At 51.8% G+C, this 27500-nt stretch overlaps 3 protein-coding genes across 4 annotated transcripts in view; 1 reads left to right on the top strand and 2 right to left on the bottom strand.

Moving 5' to 3' along the window:
* Positions 1 to 337: 337 nt before the first annotated feature.
* Positions 338 to 11173, bottom strand: LOC135828275 (uncharacterized). Its single transcript, XM_065340724.1, has 5 exons — positions 10720 to 11173; positions 8087 to 9869; positions 6312 to 7808; positions 5288 to 5581; positions 338 to 3545 (listed from the first exon to the last, which is right to left on the bottom strand). The coding sequence occupies exons 2-5, from the start codon at positions 9863 to 9865 to the stop codon at positions 1017 to 1019; spliced, it is 6099 nt and encodes a 2032-aa protein (XP_065196796.1). The 5' UTR covers positions 9866 to 9869; positions 10720 to 11173; the 3' UTR covers positions 338 to 1016.
* Positions 11174 to 11964: 791 nt separating this feature from the next.
* LOC135828282 (nuclear speckle splicing regulatory protein 1-like) lies at positions 11965 to 21936 on the top strand. Of its 2 annotated transcripts, XM_065340732.1 has the most exons (7): positions 11965 to 12269; positions 13579 to 13672; positions 17108 to 17182; positions 18213 to 18341; positions 18636 to 18775; positions 19167 to 19234; positions 20226 to 21936. In XM_065340732.1, exons 1-7 carry the CDS (start codon positions 12253 to 12255, stop codon positions 20792 to 20794), a joined length of 1092 nt encoding a protein of 363 aa, XP_065196804.1. In that variant the 5' UTR covers positions 11965 to 12252; the 3' UTR covers positions 20795 to 21936. The 2 variants fall into 2 exon arrangements, with proteins under 2 accessions (XP_065196804.1, XP_065196805.1); XM_065340733.1 differs by lacking the exon at positions 11965 to 12269 and having other exon boundaries at positions 13562 to 13672.
* Positions 21937 to 22499: 563 nt separating this feature from the next.
* The window catches only part of LOC135828281 (translation initiation factor eIF2B subunit alpha-like), a 13892-nt gene continuing 8891 nt past the window's right edge, over positions 22500 to 27500 (bottom strand). The window contains exons 6-10 of the mRNA XM_065340731.1: positions 27198 to 27310; positions 26717 to 26785; positions 24857 to 24932; positions 23816 to 23944; positions 22500 to 23229 (exon numbers count right to left, since the gene is read on the bottom strand). Coding sequence (XP_065196803.1) covers positions 23002 to 23229; positions 23816 to 23944; positions 24857 to 24932; positions 26717 to 26785; positions 27198 to 27310 — 615 coding nt within the window. The 3' untranslated portion in view covers positions 22500 to 23001. The remainder of the gene's footprint in view (positions 23230 to 23815; positions 23945 to 24856; positions 24933 to 26716; positions 26786 to 27197; positions 27311 to 27500) is intronic.

Raw genomic sequence — 27500 nt, 5'->3', positions numbered from 1 at the left:
CACCTCAAAGTCCCGCCCACAGTAAGTGCCTGTACTGGAAACTTTCACATTTTCTGTGGATGGTGTAGTTATAAGCCGCCCGTAGTGATAGCCACGGTGGGGCGCAATGGATTAAAATAGGAACAGAGAATTGCAGAACAACTCGTGGACCGAAATCCGAGGCCTACGTATTCGACTGGCAACACGGCACTTTGAAAACTCGAAGTTCAGAGCCCGTCCGTTATCTTTCCTGGACGAGCCGGGGTGTTCTTCAGGCTAGTGCACATGCTCAACCAGCGTTCAAGTCCTGGTAGTATGGCGCTGAGCGCCACACAGACAAACAACCCGCAGCAGCAGAGACGCCCACAATTGTCTTCAAATAGTCCTTTTACACACAAAATTCAAAAACAATTGGAGTGGCGTGAGATCGTGAGAGAAGATGTAATAGTCGGGTTAGGAAGAAGGATGAATGCAACGAGCAGAGATGAAAACTATCGGGAAAAAGAAAGTTGACTCAACATAAAAATAAAATGGCAATGCAACAAGCAAGGAGGAAAGACGCTACTGCAAAGGAGGAAGAGAGAAGCCTTTAAAATATCCTAGTGTATTTTTTCAGTCAAATCAAAGCAAATTCAGAAAGCGAGGAGGAAACTGTAGAGAGAAGCCTTTAAAATATCCTAGTGTATTTTTTCAGTCAAATCAAAGCAAATTCAGAAAGCGAGGAGGAAACTGTCTAAAAAAACTAAGCAGCAGATGGTTAAATTTGTCCTGTTGTCCGCAAAAAAACAGTCCGCATAGTCTGATTTGGTTCGGAAAAGTGTCTTTTGAGGAACATGGCCAGATCACATGGCAAGTTCTAGTGAGGCCAATTCTGAAAGCTGAGCATGTCGACAGCCTCTCGTTTATAGATGAAATTCAGTTGCACCATTGCCATACAAGCTGGCACTTTAACTGGCAAATCATCTTACCATAAGGCCAATTCTGCAAGTGGCTGTGGCGTATCCGATCTGCTCTGGACGACGTCATTACGCCCCTACCTAGGCGGTGGTGCCGTTACACTGCACCTCCAGAGCGGCTGGCCAGGCAGCCTGGGGGCCAATCTCGAGGATCACGGCCTTGCCATCGTTGGTAAGGTCCATGCCGCCGGTGTGGTCCTCGCCGTTGGGGAGCTCCATGCTGCCGTTCTGGTTCTCGTTGTTGGGGAGCTCCACGCTGCCGCTCTGGTTCTCGTCGTTGGGGAGCTCCACGCCGCCGCTCTGGTTCTCGTCGTTGGGGAGCTGCACGCCGCCGCTCTGGTTCTCGTCGTTGGCGAGCTGCACGCCGCCGCTCTGGTTCTCGTCGTTGGCGAGCTGCACGCCGCCGCTCTGGTTCTCGTCGTTGGCGAGCTGCACGCCGCCGCTCTGGTTCTCGTCGTTGGCGAGCTGCACGCCGCCGCTCTGGTTCTCGTCGTTGGCGAGCTGCACGCCGCCGCTCTGGTTCTCGTCGTTGGCGAGCTGCACGCCGCCGCTCTGGTTCTCGTCGTTGGCGAGCTGCACGCCGCCGCTCTGGTTCTCGTCGTTGGCGAGCTGCACGCCGCCGCTCTGGTTCTCGTCGTTGGCGAGCTGCACGCCGCCGCTCTGGTTCTCGTCGTTGGCGAGCTGCACGCCGCCGCTCTGGTTCTCGTCGTTGGCGAGCTGCACGCCGCCGCTCTGGTTCTCGTCGTTGGCGAGCTGCACGCCGCCGCTCTGGTTCTCGTCGTTGGCGAGCTGCACGCCGCCGCTCTGGTTCTCGTCGTTGGCGAGCTGCACGCCGCCGCTCTGGTTCTCGTCGTTGGCGAGCTGCACGCCGCCGCTCTGGTTCTCGTCGTTGGCGAGCTCCACGCCGCCGCTCTGGTTCTCGTCGTTGGCGAGCTCCACGCCGCCGCTCTGGTTCTCGTCGTTGGGGAGCTCCACGCCGCCGTTCTGCTTCTCGTCGTTGGAGAGCTCCACGCCGCCGTTCTGCTTCTCGTCGTTGGAGAGCTCCACGCCGCCGTTCTGCTTCTCGTCGTTGGGAAGCTCCACGCCGCCGCTCTGCTTCTCGTCGTCGGGAAGCTCCACGCCGCCGCTCTGCTTCTCGTCGTCGGGAAGCTCCACGCCGCCGCTCTGCTTCTCGCCGTCGGGAAGCTCCACGCCGCCGCTCTGCTTCTCGCCGTCGGGAAGCTCCACGCCGCCGCTCTGCTTCTCGTCGTCGGGAAGCTCCACGCCGCCGCTCTGCTTCTCGTCGTCGGGAAGCTCCACGCCGCCGCTCTGCTTCTCGTCGTCGGGAAGCTCCACGCCGCCGCTCTGCTTCTCGTCGTCGGGAAGCTCCACGCCGCCGCTCTGCTTCTCGTCGTCGGGAAGCTCCACGCAGCCGCTCTGGTTCTCGTCGTCGGGAAGCTCCACGCAGCCGCTCTGGTTCTCGTCGTCGGGAAGCTCCACGCAGCCGCTCTGGTTCTCGTCGTCGGGAAGCTCCATGCAGCCGCTCTGGTTCTCGTCGTCGGGAAGCTCCATGCCGCCGCTCTGGTTCTCGTCGTCGGGAAGCTCCATGCCGCCGCTCTGGTTCTCGTCGTTGGGAAGCTCCATGCCGCCGCTCTGGTTCTCGTCGTTGGGAAGCTCCATGCCGCCGCTCTGGTTCTCGGGGCGTGGTGCTTCGCCGGCGTTGTCGTTGGTGTCGTGGGGTGGGGTTTGCGGACTGGGCGGATCCGAGACATAAGGGCGACTATTACCGCTGTCGGCGTTGTCATCACTCTTGTCGCTGCTGCTGCTTAAGGAAACCGAACTAGTGGCCGAATCCGCACTGTTCGGTCCGTTGCTTGTTTTGTGCTGGAATCTGGGCCGTTGTGCCTGGGGCTGGGGATCGGCAGCTGCTTCAGGCTCCACCACCCCGGCGGTGGCGTTGGCGGCGGCGGCGGAAGCTGTAGCCAAGCTAGGTTGCGGAGAGGTCGCCGTGACAGCGGGCTCGCTTTCGGACGCGGCCGACGCAACAGCAGCCACCAGCTCACCGGGCACCGCTGCAACGGTGGCGTCGAGGGCAGTGCCCGTTGTCGGGGACGACGCGGGCGGGCTGAGCGGGAGAGGCATGTTCTCCGGCAGGTGTTCAGGATCGAGTTTGCCTGTGGCTGCAGGAGTGCATCCATTGGTTGTTGACATGGCAACTGCCGTCGAGGTCTCCTCGATAGCTCGCTGCATGACAGGCCTGGGCAGAGTACTTCTATGGGCTTTCTCCATCCAAGCACAGTCCGCCGGCGGACGGGATTCTCTACTAAACACTCGCGGTTCAAGAAGGCAAGCAGTTGAGGATTCCAAGGCCTGCTCGCCGCCGGTAGAGGGCACAACAACAGTGGCCAGATTCGCGGATCCCGTCGCCTTGCCAACGGAATCCGCTGCCGAGCATTCGGCGGCGGCCGCATCGGCACCGCTCCCGTTGCCGCTAGCGTAGTTGGCGGCAATGTCCGCGACGGCAGCAGTACACTGCACCGTGACGTGCACGCCGTCGTCACTATCGTCACTGTCCAGTTCACTGCACCTGGCGGCGTCCTGTGGTGCTGCGGCCACAGCCGGAGGCGGCAGCTGGGCAAAGAAACACACGCACAGACGGTCGTACAACTTGAGGCTCAACAACCACTTGAGGCTCAGTAACCACCTATGTGTACTGTACAACCGTAAAACCGTACAATTTTGATGGGCTACAACTTTTCCCCACTTCTCCCGTTTACGATACCTCACACTTGTAAACCAGGATGAATTTGAGGAATTTAAGCAATATTTCAGAGAAGAGCGAGTGCATGTGTATCCATGGGATGAAGAATGCAGACTGGTACAACTTGAAGAACACTCCTTTGGATCCATCCGCTTTTGTTCGCTCTGCAAAGACTACTTATGGTCCCCTGTAAAGTATCAAGACGGAAACGTCTGTAGGGCTGTAGGCCCTTCCGTATCAAAATGCATACTATTACTACAGTTGAAAATCGATTATCCGACCACCTCTGGGCAGACAACTGTCAGGCGGTGTTCAGATAAGGCAAATGTTCCGGATAAGAAACATGTACATGTACGACCTTTTTACTTTTCAAAATTTTCGTTATTTTTGAATGGCTCACTACATGCACAGTGCGTACTCTAGGGCACGTGCGCCCAAAAAAACGGTTACAGATAATCGAATGGTCGGATAGTCGATGTTCAACTGTACTACTCTCTCCCAAATACAACTACTACTACAGTCAACTTCGCAAATAACGACTGCGGATATAACAAACGACTGCGGATATAACGACAGCATTTCCATGCCCCGAGCAAAGTCTCTTCCAACTGTAATATAATTATGTATATGTATTGAGACTTGGGCTATAACGACACTTCGCGAATAAGGACACAAGCAAAGTTGACTGTACTCTCTCCCGAATACATGTACCTGTAGCTAGAATGTCATCGTGGCTAGAATCAGCCGCTACTGTAAAAGCCATTATTCTAACGTGGCGCATATACTAAAATTGACTGTTTTACGTGTACCAAAGGTAACGATTCTGACTCATTCCGCAACGCTCAATATTGTATCGATTTCTGTGTAACGATTTCTACAGTACCGTGCAGAATCAGCCGCTATACAGTATGGTGCAGTAGGATGTGCATACGCGTCAATCTTGAAAAACGGCCGGTGAAGTGGGCTGTCTGTTGGAAATGTTGGGAAATCATTTCAGTCTTTCTGAGCTCTACGGTTGCACCTATCGAATGTTCAGCGCACAGCATCCGTCTTTGGGCGAGTTAGCCCCGGAACACTGGAGATGACGTGCTCGCTACACGCAGCAGGAATATATCAGGGGCGTCAAAACACGGTCACTACGGTATTGACCGTACCACTTTTTGCCCCAAGTACCCCGAGAATCAATAAAGAGAATCAATAAAATACACCCCCTCGCTAGTAAACTATCTTAAGATGACACCATCCCGAAATACCTTCCGACGACCCTGTATATGCTCGTGGCCATTGCCTGAATGGCCGCTCGGCTGTGTTGAGTACATTTCCACACTAACACTAAACAGGTTTGCCAACTCGGTGTACATTCTATTCCTAGAGTTGCAAAGCAAAATGCGACAGGCGCTCAAATTCGGCGAATTTCAGCAAATTGAACATGATACGATTGTTGCGCTTGGCAAATCTTAACTCATTTGTTAATGCCAATGCAACATACCATGTTTAGCGACCCTCAGCACTACACAGCAGCATGCGTGGCATTAGTTGGCAACCCCCAGCGCTACACAGCATGCTTGGCAACCCCCAAACACCAGCACCACATCGCGCACACAAAACTCACCACCTCGACCTGGCTTGTCTGCGGCAGCGTTGGCGGCGTGGCAGTGGGCGTGGCGGCGGTGGCAAAGTAGAAGTAGAGGCCGGTTTCTTCGTCGTGGAACAGAACGGGAACGCCGTCGTGCTCCGTGCTCATGCCGACGAGCTGCACCTTGGCACGGAGGTTGCTCGGCGCAACGCACCGGCTGCTGCTGGACATCGCAGTGGTCCCCGTCGGGCTTTGAGCACCGCATTGCCAACCAGATATATTGCTTGGAGGAATGCAGAGCGGTGATATCGATGATGCCTGCAGCTCACTCTGCATACATAAAATTGTAGATAACGCTCATGCACAGCTCCTCTGTATACTCTGCCGGGCAGTGTCGGAATAGGCCCGTTGCGCAATGACATCATTTGTACCGCGAACACCCCACACAGCCAACTGGGCATGGTCGTCTGGGGTATTGAACAGTGCATCCCTGATCCCAGCGTACTTCACATGCATTACTCCATATCTGGCAATGCGCAATGGGCTTATTCCACTGATATCGACTTTTCTTCGCATGACCATTGAGAAACACAACGCATAGCCGGCGCGTAGCTCGCATCGGGCACGAAGGGGGGGGGGGGGGGGGGGCACCCCTAAAAATGTTTGACCTAGGTTCAGCATGTCCATAATGACCATTAATGACATGCACCAGCCATCCTACACATATGCGGCCCTACACCCCCCTAAAAGGGAACCAGCTATGCCCCTGATCTGCCTCTTTGTTAAGATTCCCTAGAGTAAAATAAGGTGACCACTCGAGATAAGGTGACCACCTGTCCCAGAAGACGACAGCAACCAGGACAACGATATTTTCCAGTCAAATCCTGGACACGTAGACAACCTGGCAAGAGAGACTGGGTTTGAAGGTCCCCGGATTTCCCGCAATCTACAATGTCCGTATTTCCATGCAGGCATGAGCATAACAAAACCGCGGAATTTCCCCAGGACCTACAAAAAATGTGCGTATTTCCGTGCATGCATTGCTCCAACGCGAACTCACCTGCCCGCTACTGCTGTCCTCATCGGGGTAGTAAACAATCGGTGCGTCGCCGCCCTCGAGTGGCGGTGGCTGCTGCAGGTTGTACAAGCACCCGCCGACGTAGTGAATGCCGGTCGGCGGCCGACGCTCCAGGCTGTCCACGATGGCCTGCAGGTGCTGGACGAGCGTTTTCTGAACGTCCGTTGCCGGCGTAATGTCCAGGTCGGCCTCTGCACCGACATAGTACAGCACGTCCACCGGAACCATGTACTGGCTGCCGTAGGCGCACCAGATGGCGAACGCCAGGGATGTCCAGGTGCACTTGAGGCGGATGCGGCCGGTGTTCATGATCAGCGGCCGCGTGTTGGTGGTCAGGTCCTTGAAGTCCTCGTGCAGCTTGAACAGCGAGTCGCGGCTGCTGAAACCCACGTAGCCCATCAGGCTCAGGGAGCGTCGGCTGCTCATGCGCGACGAGTGTGCCGTGGTGCTGGCGTCGACGGCGCGCATGTGCTCGATGCTGAGCGGGATGACGCGGTAGAGGTTGCCCTCGCCGTTCATGTTCGACATCTGCGTTAGCTGCACCTTGCAGCGCGGGTAGAAGTCGGGGCTGGTCGTCTCCTGCTCGGTGGGAACCATGGCCCGCAGGAATGCCAGATGCTCCAGCGCATGGTCGTCTAAGCTCGCGCAGTGGGCCACCATGCAGTTACCAAGGTAAACTGCAAAGTATTCAACAAGCGTCAGCTTGCATCGTACTATGCACAGGTACTGGAAGCGCAAGATGCACCCGATGTGCACGTCCCTCAGGTTGTAGAAGACGTCGAGGTCCTTGATGAACGACTCCTTGTCGGCGTCCATCTCGCCCTCGTCCGCACTGCTCCTGCAACGATCTTCGCTGTCCGGCACGCGGAGCTTGCTCATGAGCGGCCTGGCAGCAGCTCCTCGGCTCGGCGGCCGGTACTCGGCTTGGCTAGCCGTTCCCGTTCCCGTGGCAACAGCAGCAACGACAGCACCGTTGTGCACGGAACCGACGGAGTGACGCGACACTCGTCCATCGCTGGACGAGTGCGAGCTGGAACGAGGGCCGCGCGGGGCGCGAAGCACCTGCTGCTGCTGCTGGCTCTGCTGATGCTGGTGCTGGCGCGTCGCTCCGTTGGCCTTGGACTGGCGGCGGGGTCGCGGCGGTCTCTGCTGCTGTTGGTTTCCAGTGCCGTTGCCACGGTGATGCTGCTGCTGATGCTGGTGGTGATGCTGGTGGTGCTGCTGCAGCGAGGGCGGCATGTTGGCTGACGGGCACATCATCTCGGCGGTGTGCTGAGACGGCTGCTGAGGCTGCTGCGGTTGGCGCTGCACTGGTGGCGGCGGCGGTGGTGGCATTATGGAGTGCGGCTCGGCAGCACCCTGGTGGTAGACGATCGGCGTGGCCTGTGCGGGGGTCGAGTACAACGGGTAGCCGGAAATGTCCGAGTACACCGTCTGGTATACGTGCGGGTCAATCATGACGTTGGGCGCAAGCTGAATCTGGAACACAGAGCAGTGCAGCAGCAGCAACAAGTACACAGGAAGCAAGACGTATCAGGAGACCAATCTTAGTTCACGATTGACATTTGAGCTTTCCAATACAAGCAGATTGCTTTTAGACAGTAAACGAGAGTGGCAGGGACTGGTGAGTTCGGAGAGTTTTACTCCTGTATTAAATACAGTGTAAAATATAGCAAGGGAGACCACATTTTGAAGGTCGCTTGAGCGGCCGTCTTAAAACAGGTTTCAATGTATACATTACAGGCTGATCAACTAACCTTGTTGCTGTCTTGTGCCGAGTACTGCAGACAATACGTGGCACCGCTGTTGTCCACGACCGGAGGAGTGGCAGCCGCGGCGAGGGGCACGACCACCTGGTTGGTCACGGCGGGAGCTTGCAGAACCGGAGTTGGCGGCTGCTGCTGCTGCTGGTGCGGCTGGATTTGAGCGGCGGACGACGACTGCAGCACCAGCTGCTGGTTGTACTCCTGCGAGAATGGCGCGGGTAGAGCGTTTGCGACGCCCGCGCCGAAGGCTTTCTGCTGCTGCGCTTGCTGGCTTGTGACACACATGGCGTAAGTGGCCGGCGAGTTAGCGGCGCCGCCGCTGGCCTGCTGGATCATGTGCTCGTAGGCGCTGGGCGTCGGCGCCATCATCTGCTGTTGTTGCTGCTGCACCGCCGGAGGCTGTACAGCAGCTGGTGTGATCTGCTGCTGCGGTGCGCTGTACATCATCGGCTGCTGCTGCTGCTGCTGTAGCTGTTGCTGTTGCTGTGCCTGTGACTCCATGCTGTACGCACCTGCCGCATACTGCATTTGCAGCTGCTGGGCTTGCTGCTGGTGCTCTGCGGCGTATTGCTGTTGCTGCTGCTGCAGTTGCGCAAGCATTTGCTGCTGACGAGCGACCGGGTGCACCGATGCGACGCTGGAGACTTGCTGGTGGTCCGTTACCATGGCAGCATCGGCGGGCAGCTGCTGTCGGCATGGTAGCAACGACGACGAAGGCATGCCCGCCGACGATGCCTTGACGGCGTGCGTGGTGCTGGGCGGCGGCGTGGGCAGCAAGGCGTAAGGCTGGCCGCCACCACCCTGCTGCTGCGAACCCACAGCTCCGGCGGCTGCTGCCTGCTTTTGCGGTGTGGGCAACTTCGGCTTTGCGGTTTCGGGAGGATATTCACACCTGCTGCGACTCTGTGTCGTGGAACATGGTTCTTCACGCACGGGGGACGTCGCCTCCGCTTGCGGCACCACCACCGGCGTAGCCAGAACCTGTTCGGCCTGGCTCTCCGGAACCGTTGCGGGGAATCGATCCGGCTCTTGCTGCCGAGCACTGTCGCTAGTCACCACCGGAGCAGAAACTGCAACTGGTTGGCTGGATGAAGTAGCGGCCGTATCGGTAGATGAAGGGGGCGGCGGACCGTAGCTCGAGGCAGTGGAAACATCTCGCGAGTGTGACGTAGCTGTAGCCCCGCTGTCCTGATGCCGCGCTCCACTGCTGCCGGAACTCCCGCTGCCCCCGGACGAGCGCTGTGGCGGCCGCGAGCTGCTTGCCGAGGCGGCGGCGGTGGTGGCGGCCCGTCGGCTATGTGACGACGTATACCCGTGACTGTCTGCGGTGCGCTGAGCAAAGCCCGACGACGACTGCCTCTCGCCGCCCTCTCTGGAGCGGGGCCGGCTACCACCGTGCGAGCGCTGCCGATTTGCACCGTTTCCGCCACTTCCGCCGCCCCCGCGGTCCGTCCAGCCGTCGTTGCCCCTGTAGGAAGTGCCGCGGCTTCCGTGAAAATAGTTACCGCCGCCTCCTCCGCCTCCGCTGCCGCTGGCATAGGAAGAGGCGCCTCCTCCGCCTCCGCTACCGCTGCCGCTGGCATAGGAAGAGGATCCGGTCCGCGAGTTGCCGCCGTACGTCGGTGGCTGCCTGCTGTTACCGCCCCCACCTCCGCCTTTCTGGCCCGATCGCGATGACATGGCCGGCGGCCGCGGCTCGCTAACACCCCCGCTGCTGCTGCTACTGGTGGCGTTCCGCTGCTGTTGCTGCTGTGCCTGGGGCAGGCGCATTCACCTGCAGTGGGCAACGGGAGACGCAGCACATGGAATAGAACATGAACTGAAAGACATGTATACATAATCATAAACACCATAGCATAGGAGTGTTGCAGATTTGTGGATGTGAAGAAGGGCTCACGCCTTGTTGAGAAACGCCTTTCTGCGAGTATGAAGAGACCAGACACTGACTGTGATCCCATTTTAGTATGCACGCATGCAAGCATCCAGCAGGCACGCATCACGCATACACCAACGCACAGGTGCATCCATACTGAACAGTCAAGTGCGTGCATGCAAAGCGACATTCAAGCTTCCGCCCAGTTCGCGTCCACCATCTGTAACCGACCGCCACAAAAACCGCCTCCGAGTCCCGTCCGGATCTTAGCTAAGAAACCGGAGCTTGGTGCAAAAACCATACGGAAATGAGCGACTAACTTTTTAGCAAGGTCGCATTTCCGTACGCTCAGCGACCATGGCGACCATCAGGTCGCTGTCAAAGCAGCAGACAGCAGAACACACTGACTAGAGACAAAGTGAGGAGATTGTGGGAGAAGAAACGCGAGGCAGCACCAAAGCTATTGTTGGGATAAACTGTACTGCCGTTTTGCAGGCTAGAGACTGTTCAGCTTCTTGACAAGCGAGCACAGACCAAAAGGTTTACGGAGAGCGAGACCCTCATTGCACCCGGATACTTCATCATTTCATGGCAAGGACAGAGCACAAGGCACACCACAAGCACGGATAGTCGTGCCAGCTACAACCGTACTGTCATGTACAAGCAAATTCCCCAGAGTACAAACCCCCATGGTTAGGCACTCTTAGTGCACCTACAAGGAACCTGGAAGGACTTAGGTAGGTCTACTTACCGTGCGCAAGACTCCAGTAATTCTGCGGATGGCTTCCGCGTGGGCCCCACAAATGTCAATAGTAGTCGACGTGTCAGTTGGGTCTAGTAGAACACGGGTGACCAACTTCCAGCTCCGCTCTGTAAACTGCTGAAGTCGACAGTGAAGAGCACGCTTGCTCGCGCTCGGCTTCGTCTGAAAGAGACGGACCCAGCAATGGCTAGTCGTTCGGTGTCGCTTCAAGTCTCTTCCCTCGTATAGTCTGCTGTAGTCGCCTTCTTGTCGTTGTATGGAAACAGTTGACCGGCGTCAGTCGGTCAGTCTTTCCTTCGGTTGATTGGCGCTCTCGAATTACTTCCTTCTGTTTCTCCTTGGCTTGCTCTCCGGTGCAATATAGCCGCTCGGAGTCGGCGAGGGCGCGGATATAGGCCTAGACGCTCGGTGCTCGAGTGTGAACCTGAGAGCACTCTGCGCCAGGCCGGGGTGTTGTTCTAGGCCTAGCGCAGGCGGTCGTCAGACGTCACACGACAAGAACGTTCACGACTCCACGCTGGTGGTAGATCTACCAGCCCAGTGGCGGCCTGTGCTAACTAGACTCCTACTAGTACTAGTCCGCCAAGTAAGAGTACAATGCCATGGTACATCATGTAAATCTAGTTTCTGATCGCTCCACCGAGGTCAGCGAGGACGGTTCACACTTTCTAGGCTTCATCGGGTAGATCTACATGGGTGCTCCGGGTATATCTACGAATGCCACCACTCGCCAGGGTATGAGGGGGTCACGAACTTTCAGAACTCTCTGACCTGCTAGGTAGTAAAGCCGCTTGACATGTTACATTTACCATGTTGTAGGTGTGGCAGTGCGCCGGCGATCTGTGAGTTCAACAGCATCTCTTCATGATCGCACTAATCCCACACTCAGCCAGTTTTCTACGGTTGAACCTCCGTCTTATTTGTTTTGTCTTGTAACTCGTGTTGCTGTCGTCCATCGTGTGATGGTGTCGGACACTGTCCGTGGAAGTCGTAGCCACGTCGCGACAAGAATGGCCTCTTTCTGTCTTCGAAGCAACCCCACCTCCACTCACTGGCTCCACTCCACTCTCCAGCCTTGCCCCGGCCTGCATGGAGTACTAAAAAAACGGTGTTTTAGTACTCAATATAACGCGGGAAAAACGTGCCAATTTTTTTCGAAAACTGTTGGAAAACTGTTTATTCGCATGACTTCATGAGCTCATGAGTTACATACCGGTAATCATTGGACGAGTATGACAATTATTTTATGAGTACGAGTTACTATTTCCCTGCTATCTGGACTTCAAAGAAGAAAGTACTGTTCGTGATCGCGTCGTGTTCATCTGTACCTGCAACTGTCGAACTTCGCAGTGTGATGAGATAGAAGTTGACGCTGTTCTATCCTTGTGATCGAGCGGACACCTCTGTGGATATTGTAAAATTAAATACAACTGTCAAAAAGTCGTCCCCCTGAAATCTCACTGCGTTTGGAAACTGCGCGTGTGTTTGGAATTATTTGGAATTCCAATTCTCAGCAGAAGGATGGCCGCACCGAAGAAGTAAGAACCTAAACGTATGATTGTTAGTGGATAGCCTGCCTTATTCCGCTCCACACCACCTGAGTTCGTAGCCAACAAGATGCGAAACTGTTTAGAATTCGGGAGGGTGTTTGTGAAATTTTGAAATCAGCAGGCCCTGCTAGTAGTCTTCAAACCCGAAACAGTAGCATTGTGCGTCTAAGAAGCTGCCGAGCAGCACTCGGGCTGGAAACCCCCAAAATGTAAGAACATGCCAGGCTGGAAGCAACGATTGAGGAACACCGATGTGCGTTTCATGTAACACAGCTACTGTAAAGTGAGAAACTTTCGCTAGAGATTAAATTTCGCTATTTTCGCGACCATCACACATTCGCGAATATAAACTGCCGGAAACTGCTCTGTGCATTGATTGTATACAGCACCAGATCCAACTGAAGAGATAAAATCACGAAGTTTTCTCATCGTGAACCAGCCCAATTCATGAAAACGCTAAATTTGCGCACCGCGAAAGTTTATCGCTTTACAGTACCCTACTGCCCTGCCTAGTGTACAGCTGTGCTATTTGAGTGTACAGTGCTGTGCAGTGCTGCTTAATGAAATACGATCAGGCGAGTGAATGCCACGTCGGCCACTGTGCAGCCCTAGACCTGCAAACACCAGGATAGTGTACGCTGTACTCGTGCAGGGGCGTGTCTTCGCACAGCCGAGCACCAGGCAGTAAGCACAGGGGCGTCGGAACCGGTGCGGCAGGTGCGGCCAAAGCCGCACCAATAATTTTAATTTATAAGAAGATAAAAGGACCTAAGAAACTAACTTGTGCAACGTGTGGCTCTTTGGTCCTTTTCTCTTCTTATAAATTAATCCTTGGCTCTCCAGCTCCACGCGAGTCAATAAAAAAAATAATAAAAAAATGTGATTATGGAAACGGAATATGGGCTATTTGGGCCCAATTTTCCAAAACGGTTTCCCGAGGAGAGTGTGCGTGTGTGCGTGCGTGTATGTGTCTGCATATGTACTGTATTTCCCCGATTATAAGTCGCACCTTTTTACACTAAAATTCATTGTAAAAAAGGGGTGCGACTTACGATCGAGCATGAATTGCTACTGAAGTGAATAGATCGAGACAATACGGCTCAAACCTGAAAATGGGGGTGCGACTTATAATCGGGGAAATCTGGTATGCAATTGTTATGTGTCTGCATCTGTGTGTGTGCGTGTATGTGTGTGTGTGTCTGCATCTGTGTGTGTGTGTGTGTGTGTGTGTGTGTGTGTGTGTGTGTGTGCTTGTCATGCTGCTCGTCGTTTGTTCCACCATGTCCACTATGTGTAGATATGGCCTGATCATACCCAAGTCCAAGCAGCAGGCTGTCAAGAAACCAATGATCAAGCCCAGCTCAGCGTTCGGTGATGACAGCGATGATGAGGTAACTCACACTCGCAGGGAATCTCCCTTACCAGTCCACCAGTACATTGTACAGGGAATCTCCCCAGGTCCGGATGCCCCTAACGAAACTCTCCAGATCTGGACGTCCCTAATAGGGGCACGTTCGTCTACCAGGCACCTTTCTGACCCATCTAGAGTAACAAAAAACGCTTTTCAACGAAAAACAGCTCCGAAAACTTTAGTGACGGTGATTGGCATAGAATAGATTTTACTTGCATGCTGTAAGGGGCCGTCCGTAAATGTCGATAGTTTTTACAATCCGTGAAATTTTCGTACCTGGGTGGTGGGTGCAGCCGAAATTCAAAGTAAATAAAATATCGATGACACGCGGACCTGGCGCCCAGTACTGCGTGTGCGTGGGTCTGCGTGCGTCGAACCACACGTACACGTAGATTGTTGTCTCCAAAAAATGTAGTGGAGATCGAAACTCTTGAAGCAAAAGAAAGAGGGAAGTTTGTCAGATATTATTCACAAGTATAATTATTGCACAATTATTCGAAGTATCACAATACCTGATTAATCCGGGTCAAGTCCAGCTCTTATTTGAACTCCACATCGAAGAATTGCTACATCGCCAATGGTTGGAACAGTTCCCATGTGGAGCGTGGCCTAACGAAAATGGCACGGCAGACTACTTTACATTGCTGTACTCTAGTTATGAATGACACGGTGAGCGCATGCCTGCGTGTGTATGGACTCCATGGACTCCACCTACATTTATGTAGGTACAGTACATGTGTCATCAATATTTTATTCCGTAAAAAGTAGGGGGGGGGGGGGGGGGGTGGGTGGTGGGTCCTGGTTACTTTGTAAAATTCACGGGTTGAAAAAACTATCGATATTTACGGATGGCCCCTAAGGGGTCATCCGGCATTATCGATGATTTTCAATTTTTCACGGAACGAAAAAGTTTAGTTATGACCCCCCCTGAACGAAAAATATATTGACCTGACAGCTAAAATGGATTGATTTTTCAGCTATCAATATTTTTCATACCGATACTCTCCTCGACTCGCCCACCCATAAACGAAACTTTTTCGTTTTGTTTCAAAGATTATGGACGGCCCCCAAGTATGTACAGTAAAACCTGTAACTAAAGACCACCGTGACTAGCGACCAGCCTGGTACTACAGTAAAACCTGTAACTAAAGACCACCGTGACTAACGACCAGCCTGGTACTACAGTAAAACCTGTAACTAAAGACCACCGTGACTAGCGACCAGCCTGGTACTACAGTAAAACCTGTAACTAAAGACCACCGTGACTAGCGACCAGCCTGGTACTACAGTAAAACCTGTAACTAAAGACCACCGTGACTAGCGACCACTTTGCCAGGCACGTACGGTCTCACGTTCATATATTGCTGTGCGGTGCAAACCTCTATCTAAGGACCACCAGCCACTAAAGACTGCTTTCTCTGGCCCCCAAGGGGTGGTCGTTAGTCACAGGTTTTACTGTCTGTGGTGAATTACAGGCAGTGCTCGACCCCAACCTGCCCGACCCCAACCTGCCCGGTTCAGGGGTGCTCTACTGTAGAGTGAAACCTGCTCCAGCATCTGCCTGGTGCTGTCTTAATCCGTTCCATTCACCCGGTGTCCACCCTCAGCCTGTGACTGAAAACTCTCCTCCCGGACTCCACAGCAACACAACCGGATAGGACGGGAATATTATAATTATTAGGACTGAACAAACATGAAACGGGAAGTACAAAAAGGAAAAGACTACATACCAGCCGCCATCAAAATCGGGCTCAAAACAACAACGGGCACTACATCATTGCGCAACAACTTTGGAGCATGCGCATGCTTGGCCAGAGGAAATCAGCAGTAACTTCAGGCAGGTGCACTTTGTCATCGTCACGATGAACAGTCAACCGGACTTGCCCAGACACCACAACTTCCTGCCCATCGATGGCGGTAATGCGCGGGTTGGACTCTACGAGCTGAACGGGTACACCCAACTCGGAGACAACGCGATAGCTGATCAAGGACTTACTAGAGCAGGAATCCACGGCAGCACGCAGCCTGGCCTGGCCCTCACTATAGACATGAATCCTGGGCAGCGACGAACAGGGACTTGCCACGACACTGAGGCAGGCATTGCCCGTGGTCGACGAGCCCGAGCCCGCAGCACAGGCGGTACTAGTGGGCGTCTGAGAAGAACTGGCACCACCACTAGACTTCAGCTGAGGGCACTGACGCTTGACATGGCCGGGCTGCTGACAATGAAAGCAAACAGGAGGACGTCTCTGCCGGTTCGGGCAATCGCGCCGCAAATGCCCAGTCTGATGACACTCATAGCAGAGGCGACTAGGGGTGGAACTGCCACTGGGTCGTCGAGCAGGGCTGGCTGTCAGAGCAGCAACGGGTTCCTTGACTAAGCTGCCCGCAGCACAAAGGGCACGGGCCTGGGCTGCAACTGAGCTTACCGTAGCCCCAGCAGGTTGAGAGGCTGCATTCAAACGAAGCTGCACGGCGAAGTGAGGCGGAAGCCCCACCAGGAACTGCTCCAAGAGGATCGGGTCCTTGCCGTCCGCTGCCTCCTTGTGTCCACTCAGCCGTTGCAGCCGCCGAAGATCCGCCAAGTAGGCGTCGACAGTTTCGTCCGCACGCTTCCTCCGCTTGACAAACTGGTGGTAGGCATCGGCAGGGGTGACTGAAAATGACTCCACGAGCCGCTGCTTTACCTTGGCCTCGTCCTTCTGATCACCACTGGCCATCTCACACCAAACAGTGAATGCATCACCCGACAAATACAATGGGAGTACGGCCATCCGGGCTGCTGACGACTCAAGCTTCTGGATGCCTGCCACCACCTGGAACTTCTGCCAGAATTCATCCAGATTATCATCGCGCCCCCGAAAAGGTCGCAGCAAATTGTCCACGCGAGGACCCGACGCCATCACTATACAGGCCGTCGACCAAAAACACTGTCAGAAAAAACGAATAAGACTAGGTTCAGCAAACGGGTTTCGGCACCACTTGTGACTGAAAACTCTCCTCCCGGACTCCACAGCAACACAACCGGATAGGACGGGAATATTATAATTATTAGGACTGAACAAACATGAAACGGGAAGTACAAAAAGGAAAAGACTACATACCAGCCGCCATCAAAATCGGGCTCAAAACAACAACGAGCACTACATCATTGCGCAACAACTTTGGAGCATGCGCATGCTTGGCCAAGTCCTGTTACCATGGGACCACTCTATCACAAGCCTCTCGTTGTTTACGAGTTTATATCAGCTGGTGGTGACTATTGCAAACGTGTGCTGCTTCTGCTGTTGCTGCTGCTTCTGCTGTTGCTGCTGCTTCTGCTGTTGCTGCTGGTGATGCTGGTGGTGGTGATGGTGCTGCTGCTGTGGCCATTTTCCGCGGGTGCTTTTTTCCTTGCGCTGTTGCTGCCATACAGAACCCTGGCGCCATCAAGGCGTCCATCAACCGTTCTCTCCTGCAAGAGTCGGGCAAGAAAGCGACCAATCGAGAGGTAGGCATTCTCCGCCCGCATTGTTATACCATTCGTCTTCATGTATGCGGGCGTGCGACCCGAATAGATGATATGCCGAATAGCGCGCAACTAGACCAGAGAGGGCATTGCACACCAGTTGCATACAAATCATACTACAATGTGCACACGGTAGGCCCTGAGCTAGCTCTGCAGGAGCACAGGTCACAGGTAACCGTACAACTTTGAACTTTGTCAGCAACTACTCTGCAAAATGCCCTTCCAAAGTCTAGTTGCAGGTTATTTGGTATATCATCTATTGGTTCTGACGGTTGCCTCCAATCCGTGATTTACAAGCCCCAAACATCTGGTACATGTATGCGCTGTATGCACACGGATCAAGTTTGTACAAGATATGTACGTGTACACACCTTTTACCCGATTCTCCTCTCCTCCGCTGCGTTGTACGCAGTCAGCATCATGCCGGCTAAACTGCCAAGCAAGACTTACACAGTACAGTGGTCCCTGTGTAATCCGCCGCCATTGTGCACCGGAAATTCTGCTGAATTAGGGAGGGTGCTGGATTAGCAGATCTGATTTACAGCTGCAATGTGAACACTTTGGCCACTGACAATTGTGCTGGTTAATAAAGTGCTAGATTAAAGAGGGACGGACGACTGTACCATGCATGTACCTGTCAGACAGCTGCACGCTGTTTGTAGATCTGGAAAGCATCAAAAGTCTCTTGAAAGCACCCATTTCGTCCAGAAGGTGTGTACAGATGACATCACTATGACATTGCGCATGCGTTCTATTGCTGCCGCGGTACACTAAACACCAGATGTCTGGTATTTCTGCTGTCGGAGGAACATGCTCTCGCTACTAAGTACTGACTAACTTCTGTGGGGAGAGAAATCACTTCTGCACAGCTATCGTCAGGGAGAGCCACTATTCAGCTTCTTATGTTTGATTTGTAAGGTATCGTGTGTGTGTTTGTGTCTGTGTGTGTGTGTGTGTGTGTGTGTGTGTGTGTGTGCGTGTGTGTGCGTATGTATGTATGTATACTTGACAGGCAAAGATAGTGATGTCGCGAGCATTGGAACAGGACCCCAGTGTTTACCAGTACGATGAAGTATATGATAAGATGACCAATGATAGGCATTGTGTTGCTGAGGCTAAGAAAGGGCCAAAGGACAGAAAGGTTAGTGCAGTGTGTGTGCTTGTGAAACATTCCTGACAGTCGCAGGTGTTTCTGTCTTCCTCCCTCTCTACCTACCTTCAAAGAGGTTCCCTTTCACCAACGCTCTATTATCTCTCTCTCTCTCTCCCTCCCTCCCTCCCTCTCTCTCTCACTCTCGCTCTCTTTCAGATACACGCACGCATGCGCACACACACGCATGCGCACACACGCACACACACACACACACACACACACACATGCCCTCTGATCTGACCATCATTGTTTGCTTGGATTTTTGTGTTGCTCCTTCTGCAGCCAAAGTACGTACATCAGCTGTTGAAGAACGCCGCTGCCCGCAAGTTAGATGACGAGAGACGGCAAGAGAGGCAGGCACATCGCGAACGTGAGAAGGAGGGCGATGAGTTTGGCGACAAGGATGCCTACATCACTCCCAGGTCAGCTTGTGGTGCGGTGCTTTTTTTGTTTTTTTGTTGTTGTTTTTTTGTTAGAAAAATGGAAAAAACAAGCTCCCAAGGAAAAGGAAAAACAAGCGGGAACAATTAGTTGTAGGGGCCACGCAAGGTGGCAGGGGCATGTAAATTCAGCCTGTGGCTACAGCATCGTTCTCGAGCACAGCGCCCGTTCTCCTGCCTTACCGCAGCCTGCCGTGTGCATGCCAGAGCGGCAGGAAAGGCCATGGTGCCGTCCCTGGCACCATGGCCGTAACTGTATAGTGCCCTCACAAAAATAGATCTACTTTGTAGCCTGCGGTGCTATTGTAAACGCATATTCTCCGCAGTCGAGACTCGTAAAATATTCCTTGCTGTGTGTTGTTCTGTCTCTCAGCTTCTTGAAGAAACAGGCTGAGCTGAAGGCAGCAGAGGAAGCGGCGCGGCGGAAGGAGGCTGCAGATGGTGAGTACTGAGTACTGTTAAACAGGTTATTTTCGGTGTATTTTTTTTAAACCTTGATATCGGTAATTTTGGTAGAAAAACCAGGCGCCTACAGTCCATTTCAAAACTATAGACGCGCAGTGTTTTTGAAATATTTCAAATTTGGCTGGAACTTTTTGAGAATAGTTTTCTGAATATTGCTCAGGTCCGCTCCGCAATTACTCTCATATACATAATAACAGACTCCCAATTTGGAAAAATGTATGCACAACGTGATCACAGATTTTATGTGGTATAGATGCTGGCATAACGGTTTTTGCCTAGGTACGCGTCTATAGTTTTGAAATGGACTGTAAATTTATATTACACTGAAAAAGGCACCAGAGTATGTGAAGGGCTCCAATTCAAAAACGCGATCAAGACCAAACCGGAGCTTTTGCATTTTGTTTTCGCGAAAGAATTCGTTTTCACCCCACAGACAATTGTGCGTCGGTTTTACGGGTCAAAATGCGATACATCCCAGTCAAAATGATGTCCGAAGTTTGTGTTCTTCTGCAAAACGCGATAAAAGTCACTGATGCTGCAGTGCAGACCGAAAGAGAAAAAAAATGAAAAAATGCACTTCCTGAAATTTCCACAAAATGGATTTATCTCGTTTTGAATTGGAGCCCTTCATGTACTGTATGGTGAAATAAATGTTATAGTCGCCTATTTCTAAGTTACACCTGAAACCTGGCAGGTCCCCGACACCGACATTTTAATACACCTAAATCACATGTTCATCTTGAAATGGTGTTGCTCAGTTCTATCTATGCCGTGTTCTTTAGGACCACAAGTTTCTTGGCATATCTCACTCGTGAACTGCCTTTTATTTTGATTTTTGCTCGTTTTTCCCTGTTCTCACACACACTCTCTCTTTCTCTCTCTCTCTCTCTCTCTCTCTCTCTCTCTCTCTCTCTCTTTTTCTCTCTCTCTCTCTCTCTCTCTCTCTCTCCTTCATTGTGTTGCGCAGCTGCCAATGACGTCACGCAGAAGGGAAACCTGAACGACTTCTATCGTAACCTGCTCACTCGCAAGACGTCGTCCGGTGGCCAGTGGTCCAAACTGGAGTCCACAGAAGGAAAACCGTCAGCCGGACCCAAGAAGACTCCATCAGCAGCAACATCTAAACAAGAAGGTGATGCACCAGAGCGACGCACACCAGCTGCAGGCACAACACAGCACCATGACGACGATGATGATCATGCTGATCAAGATGACGCCGACGACGCCGATGATCGAGACGACGACCAGAAGTCGTCATCGTCCGGAGAAGAAAGCGAATCCGAGGTTGAGGCTGAGGAGATCGAGGCCGCCATGGAACAGGTCAAGTCCAAGGCGGACCGGGAGGCAGAGGAACTCCTCGCCAAGAAGCGTGCCCGCGAAGAGCTGCAGAAGAAGCGCCAAGCAGAGGAGGCTGCTGAAGGCCCAGCGGCCAAGCTGGATCGGCGCAACGACGATACATCCATCTTGTCCGCACGAGAGCGCTACCTGCAGCGGAAACGCGAGCAGGCGGCCAAGGTGTCCGTGGCGCCCGAGTGAGCGCGGCGCCGGGCACGAGCGGAACCATGTGTCCGTCCGTTCCTTCGCTCGCTCGCGCTACCGCCGTCTGATTCTGTGTTGGTATCGCTTGTGCTTTCTTGCATACTGTGTCACTCAGGAACCCCCCAGAATTGCTGTACTGGAAACGTTTCGCCGACGTCTCGCCATGTGTTCGTTCCTTCGCTCACACGACCATCGTCTGATTCTCTGATGGTATTGCTTATGCACTGTTGGGACACAGTGTCACTGAGGAGCCTGGCTCCCTAGAACTGTCGCCGTACTGGAAACACACTTTACCGACGTCTGTACGTGGTGGACCCTTTTCCCAGCTTGCCTCCAGGATCGTGCGTAGAATCTTTCTGCGCGCCACTGCACCTGCAAGCATAGCAGTGGACATAACATTCTACCTCCGCTTACAAATACCGTATGTCAGCAGCGCCTTTAAAGCCATGGCCGTATAATTATTCGAAGCACCGCTGCTTTCCTAGCTACAAGTATTTTAGATGCGAAATGACTCACCCGCTACGCCATGCCATAAAAGTCAAAGTCCACACAGAAATTTCAATCTAAATCCACTTGTTCACCTTTCCTGCTGGGATGTAAGTTTGTTAGTATAGTACTTATTCCTTCAACTTTACAAAACATGCTTCAAATGTCATTAATTTTTCATTTATGAAGCCCATGGATTTGCTCGATAATCGAATAGTATTATACCTTCATGGCTTTAAAGGTGCGGGCGGACAGACAGTATGCAACAGCAGAGACCGGGATTTTGTGTATTTGCCATAGCAGAGACATGCATCTTGCGCACTTGCATGGTTCCCACTAGCAATGTTTCTATACAACGAAGCGTATATCTTGAATTTTGGTCTTTTGCCCGCATGCACCTTCTGTTTGTGCATGGTTTCTGCTGGAAATTTCTATTCGACTACTACAGTGGAGATCGGATATAACGGCCTTGCATATAACTTGATATAAGTAATAACGGCAGATTGAGTTTAGCGACACGATTATGTTGCCCAAGTCGTTTAGTAAGTCCTTTGTGAAGATTGGGTTTAGTGACAGATCGAATATAGTGACATTTTGTTCTCTTCCGAAGGAGTGTTGTTATATCCAATCTCCACAATACTAGACCTTTTTTTAAGAAAGTGAGAGACTGCAAGGTGTGTGTGTGTGTGTGTGCGTGTGTGGTGTGTGTGTGTGTGTGTGTTAGGCTTGTATGGCCGACCTACCCGACTGGAATGTTACTACTGCTGGACTCCGTGTGAAAACTGAGCGCACAGAGTACATGTGGCGGGACGTTCGAGCATGCTACCAAGAGTACATAAACCTTTTATGTACTCTTGATGCTACGCATAGCAGAACCTGCGCAACGTACGGATAATCCATGTCAAACTTCACTGCAGTTGACACGGAGTTTGGTGCATAGTTCCGTGTAGCAGAAACTCGCCACTATCAAGAGTACATGACAACTTTTTTCATGTACTCTTGCCACTATCCATAGCAAAGTACAGTGTGTTATGTGGCGCATGGCTACAAGGCCATATTCTGCTCCAAGCTGGCAAGCAGGTGTGAGACAGGGAGTCGTAAAATACCGGTATTTTAAGACTCCCTGACTTGCATGCACGCACACCCACGCGCACACACATACACACACACACACACATACACGCACACACACACCTTGAGAACCACGCGTCGCAAATCGAGCGAAGAGAACCACGAGTCATATTTGCCTGTAAAACAAACGACTCCACACACGGTAGACCATCACCAATTGAATCGAAAAAATATAACAGCAACGTTTTTGACACAAGACTGCAGAAAAGACGGACAAGACATGATATCGTACAGTTAAAAAAAAAATAGCGCATCGCATCCATCCCTATGTACAAACAGGTCTAAGAAAGACAGCGAGAAACCAAGAAAAACAACAATTAAACGACGACGACAAGGTTGAAACCAGGGAGTCGTAAAATACCGGTATTTTACGACTCCCCGGTTGAAACTGTACATAATGTACACTAGTGATATGTGCAAATGTGACTACAGAGAGTGGACCAGTTCGACTTCTGTACAATGTACACGGAAAGCCAGGGAGTAGTAAACTACCAGTATTTTACTACTCCCTGCTTGAACTTGAAGCACATGTCAATTTAGGTCAGAGCACGCGACGATGCCACGGCACGCGGGTGGGCGACTGTCGCTCAGAGGTAGAGCTTGATTAGCTCGTCGCTGACCGCCGACGGCGTGAGGACGCCCAGGTCGGTGAAGAGCAGCGTGATGTACTCCGCCGGCGTGTAGTCAATGGCGTTGACGCGCGCCGGATCCCAGGCAGTACCGGCCGCCGTGGCAACACCGTTACACTCGGCGTTATGTACGTTGCCGTTGGCGGAGGAGGACGGTGGCAGAGACGGATCCTCAACGCACACAGCCTGTAGAAACGGACAGCAGTGATACCGACGAGGCGGACATTATGAAAAACAAGAATATGGTGAATCTACATGAAAGTTTTCCTGATCGATTTTCTTGAGCCAGTCATCAAGCCTGGCTGATATTACTCATCTCATTGATACTATTTTTTTTTTTTTTTTACATGTACATGTAGTTTTTTTTTTTTTTTTTTTATCACCGCGCGAAATCTGCCACTGTACGGGCAACAGAACATAATGAGACTCGTGAAAAAAGAAAAAGATACAACTATTGTCTCCATGTCGCTTATTCAGCAGAGATACCAACGGACGGACATTCATTGCAGGCTTTGAAATAAACTAAGGGCAGACATGGCCACCATCATTTGCTAGTTCTTCCCCAAATAATATTATATGCACGCGTGCGCGCATACACACCATGTACCATGTATGCGCCCGTCGCAAGAGAAGCACACACATCTGCAAATGCACTGGATGTGCACCCATAGATTTTCTCGGAGGTGGCAACGATAGCGGACAAGATCCGAATGAAACACCCCCCCCCCCCCCCCCCCCCCACACACACACAGTGGAGTTCCAACGCACTAACCTGCGAAGAAGCCGTGGGAAGATCAGCCTGGCTGAGTGGCAGGAAGCGTACAAACTTAAAACTCTCAGCTACGCAATAAAACGGTTTGTTCAACTCCTTGGCCATGACTGCCATCGGGTAGGTGCCAATCTGAAACATATACACGCAGACAATAAGAAGACAAGCAGAAGAAAGAAGAGCGGATGATACGTAAACAATAGGATACAATTGTTGGCATGCTCAATGGATTTCACTCGTTCGGCACTGCATTACCCAAACTTTAGAGGAGCAAGAACATGCATTACCGACAGTCTGAATGCCAAAGGAAAAAAAACAACGATAAAGAACCTGGCAAAGCGAGCCAAGGGATTAATAGAGAGATGAAGAGATGAGAAACTGTGACGCACAAGTGATGAGTTGATAGACCAACGACAACAACACACCATCAGCAAAAAAAAACTCTAAATTCAACCACCCCCTAGAATAAAGAGGGCCCGAACCGGGGTTTTCCCAATAAGGTTCAAAGGGTCGCAAGACCGGGACTCTGTTTTAACAGTGCGTACGTGAACTACAGTGAATGGATATGTACGTGCTAACAGCAGAGAGGGTGCCGGCCTCGGTCATCGCATTGGATTTCAATGTCCGAGGGCCTCTTGGCAGCGGAAAGAGCGTTTCAAAGAGCCCTAGATTGTCAAAATCAAGCAAACAGAACGTAAGTTATGGTGGAAATGGTGGAGTGAACTGCAATTGCGTATTTTCACGCGTTCAGTGGCACCTCAAAGGGTTAACATGTTTTCACGGTGACAGCGTGAACAAGGCGAGGATGCACTGTGTGGGAAACAGTGCTCCTGACTACAACCATAAACCGGTTGGTGGTAGAGTCTCTTTCCCACACAGTGTGTCCTCGTCTTGTTCACGCTGTCACCGTGAAAACATGTTACCTAACACTAACAGGCAAGGCTTGCATTATATGCCATGTACTCCTGTTGCAGTACAGGCCTGGGCAAATACGGGACATGAAATGTATCGGGGGGGGGGGGGGGGGGGGGCTGGAGAACTGACCTTGTTGACGATTCCACCACTGGCGCAAACTCCCTCAGCCCCCACCATGACCAAGTCCACCTTCCTCATTAGATACCTTACAGCCATGGTCAACAGAAACACACACATGCACACACACACGCACACATGCATCCACAGCACACACACACACAGCACAGCACACACACAGCACACATGCACAGAAAGACACGATATTCGTCGATAGAGCTCACGCTCAGAGCTGGGGGATTTCCCCGGGTCACATGACCCCACAGGCATGCCCGACTTACAAGCACATTTCATAGTGAAATCGCGTAAAAACACAGCCCCAAGCTGTATACGATTCCAGCCTTTCGCTCGGCTTCCATTCATAACAGACTACAACATGTTCAAGAGATCATTGACCAAACAAACACAGAACACGTTCAAGAGATCATTGACCAAACAAACACAGAACTCTCACCAGTTTGGAGTCCTTCAAATTCGTCACGATTCCAGCCTTTCCCAGGTTTTATACTTGGCTTCAAAAAGCTGTATGCCCGTTATCAAGAGTACATAACCCCCAAGAGTGTGCAACTCCAGCTATGGGGTCTGCGACGGCAGAACTTTACATCACGTGATGAACCCGTACACATTATTTGCACTCTGTGCATGATTGATACAGGGTTGTACGAAACCCAGCTTTGGGTAACACTCTCTTGTGATCACTTCGCACTGTTTGCCAGTGTAACCTTTTGAACCATGTCACGTGATGTGAAGTTCTGCCGTCGCAGCACTGCATAGAGGTTGTGCAGGCAGTTGCACACTCTTGGGGTTATGTACTCAGGGTTCGTAGCACAACATATACACAAAATTTCAGGGGATTTCCAGGGGCATTTCAAGGGTATTCACAGATGTCATACAGTCGCTAGACACCACATATCCGTAGCCAAGCAGAGGTTCACTGATTCAGAATGTCAATAATCGAAGATTTGATCATCAACAAAATACTACAAGTAGTAGAGACACCGTCACGATCGAGCTTCTCCATCGCTAAGTTCTTAGCGAACTAGCCAGTCTTTGTACGGGTCCAAAGACAACCAGCGATCGTTGAAAACACACTTGCCTTTCGGCATGGATAACAAGTAAGTAAAGTAAAGTAAGTAAATTATCGTATCCGTTCCCGAAGGGAACTCACGGAGAACAAGTACAACTCTGTAAAACGTCTTCGGCATTCCGAAAAAAAACTGAAGACACTTTGTCTTGTTGAAGGCCAGAGCAAACAAATAAAACGGAAAAGCAGTTGCAGTGGCGGATTCCAGTTTCGCTACAGTCAGGAACCGTCGTACCGCAGTCGATAGTCGAGCGTACATGGCGATCAAGGCTCAAATGTAAAAAATACTGTAAAGATCTACGCGAGCTGCGCTGGCCGCTGAGGCCGTCGACTCACATGACCAGCACGGGTGACCGGACTGGCACTCGTAGATCCATGCATATCATGTAGATCTACAGTCAGTCGCTGAGTACGGAAGTCTACCAGGTCGCGTGATCTGGAAAACAAATTTCAGGGGATTCAAGGGACATTTTCTAATAAAATACAAAATTTGAGGGATTTGAGGGAATTCCCGGGGGAAGAAAAACTTTCAGGGTTTTCAAGGGTGCTACGCACCCTGTGTACTCTTGCCGTTATTAGTACTTATTACCCAGTCTCAGTGACTATCCCAGTGAAAGAAATTAGTTACTGCCCATATTACTTGCAATGTGGGTGCCATAATGAACCAAAAACACCCAACCACACACCCACACATACACCCACACCCACAAAAACACCCACACAAACACACATTCGCACGTGCACACACACACACACACGCACACCCACAAAACACACAACCAAGTTACCCGATGGCAGAGTCGAGCACGACATCAGCATGAATGCTATGTTCTTTTAGCTTATCGCGCATACGATATCTGCACACCAGTAACGAAAACAAAACATACCAAACAAACTGGTGTCAAACACATTAAATTTTAGAAAAGCTGGTCCAGTGAACAAAATTAGAAGCCCGATTGAGGATTGAGTTAGACGTGTCATTCTCCAACACGTTCTGCTGTAGGGTCAAGTCGAGGAAACTAACTGTACGTGGAGAGGGAGAGGGAGAGAGAGAGAGAGAGAGAGAGAGAGAGAGAGAGAGAGAGAGAGAGAGAGAGAGAGAGAGAGAGAGAGAGACAGAGAAGAGAAAGAGTATGTATGTATGTATGTATGTATGTATGTACTTGTATGTATGTATGTATGTATGTATGTATGTATGTATGTATGTATGTATGTGTGTGTGTGTGTGTGTGTGTGTGTGTACGTGCGCGTGTGGTGTGTGTGTCTCACCCTGATCTGTCCGGCTGTGACTCGGTGATGTAAATAGTAAAACATCGGTTCATCGCGGACGCCTTCAGAATCAACTGTAGTACTACTCGCGAGTAAGAGTGAACTAAGATTGTCTGCAAACGTACACATGCACACACGTACACGTACATGGACACACACACACGCACACACCATGTACCATGGCACACACCCACACACCCACACGCACATTGCACGTGCACTGCATAAACAGAGAACACTTGTGAAAAATGAGCGGATTGCACAGGTCGGCAGTGAAACGAGTTAAAAAAAAGGCACGCGTGC

This window comes from Sycon ciliatum, chromosome 12 (assembly GCF_964019385.1).
Source record: "Sycon ciliatum chromosome 12, ocSycCili1.1, whole genome shotgun sequence".
NCBI lineage: Eukaryota > Metazoa > Porifera > Calcarea > Leucosolenida > Sycettidae > Sycon > Sycon ciliatum.
The sequence above is the reverse complement of the archived record's forward strand: the minus strand, read 5'-3'. Positions and strand labels throughout refer to the sequence as shown.

What these genes read in the sequence shown, in the direction of transcription:
- LOC135828282 (XM_065340732.1), top strand. An exon ending in AAGGGCCAAAGGACAGAAAG is followed by an intron (nt 18,342 to 18,635) that starts GTTAGTGCAGTG and finishes CTCCTTCTGCAG; the next exon opens with CCAAAGTACGTACATCAGCT. An exon ending in GATGCCTACATCACTCCCAG is followed by an intron (nt 18,776 to 19,166) that starts GTCAGCTTGTGG and finishes TCTGTCTCTCAG; the next exon opens with CTTCTTGAAGAAACAGGCTG.
- LOC135828275 (XM_065340724.1), bottom strand. Translation starts at nt 9,865, where the DNA reads ATGCGCCTGCCCCAGGCACAGCAGCAACAGCAGCGGAACGCCACCAGT. An exon ending in CGGCACAAGACAGCAACAAG is followed by an intron (nt 7,809 to 8,086) that starts GTTAGTTGATCA and finishes TCTGTGTTCCAG; the next exon opens with ATTCAGCTTGCGCCCAACGT. An exon ending in AGGACAGCAGTAGCGGGCAG is followed by an intron (nt 5,582 to 6,311) that starts GTGAGTTCGCGT and finishes TTATGTATGCAG; the next exon opens with AGTGAGCTGCAGGCATCATC.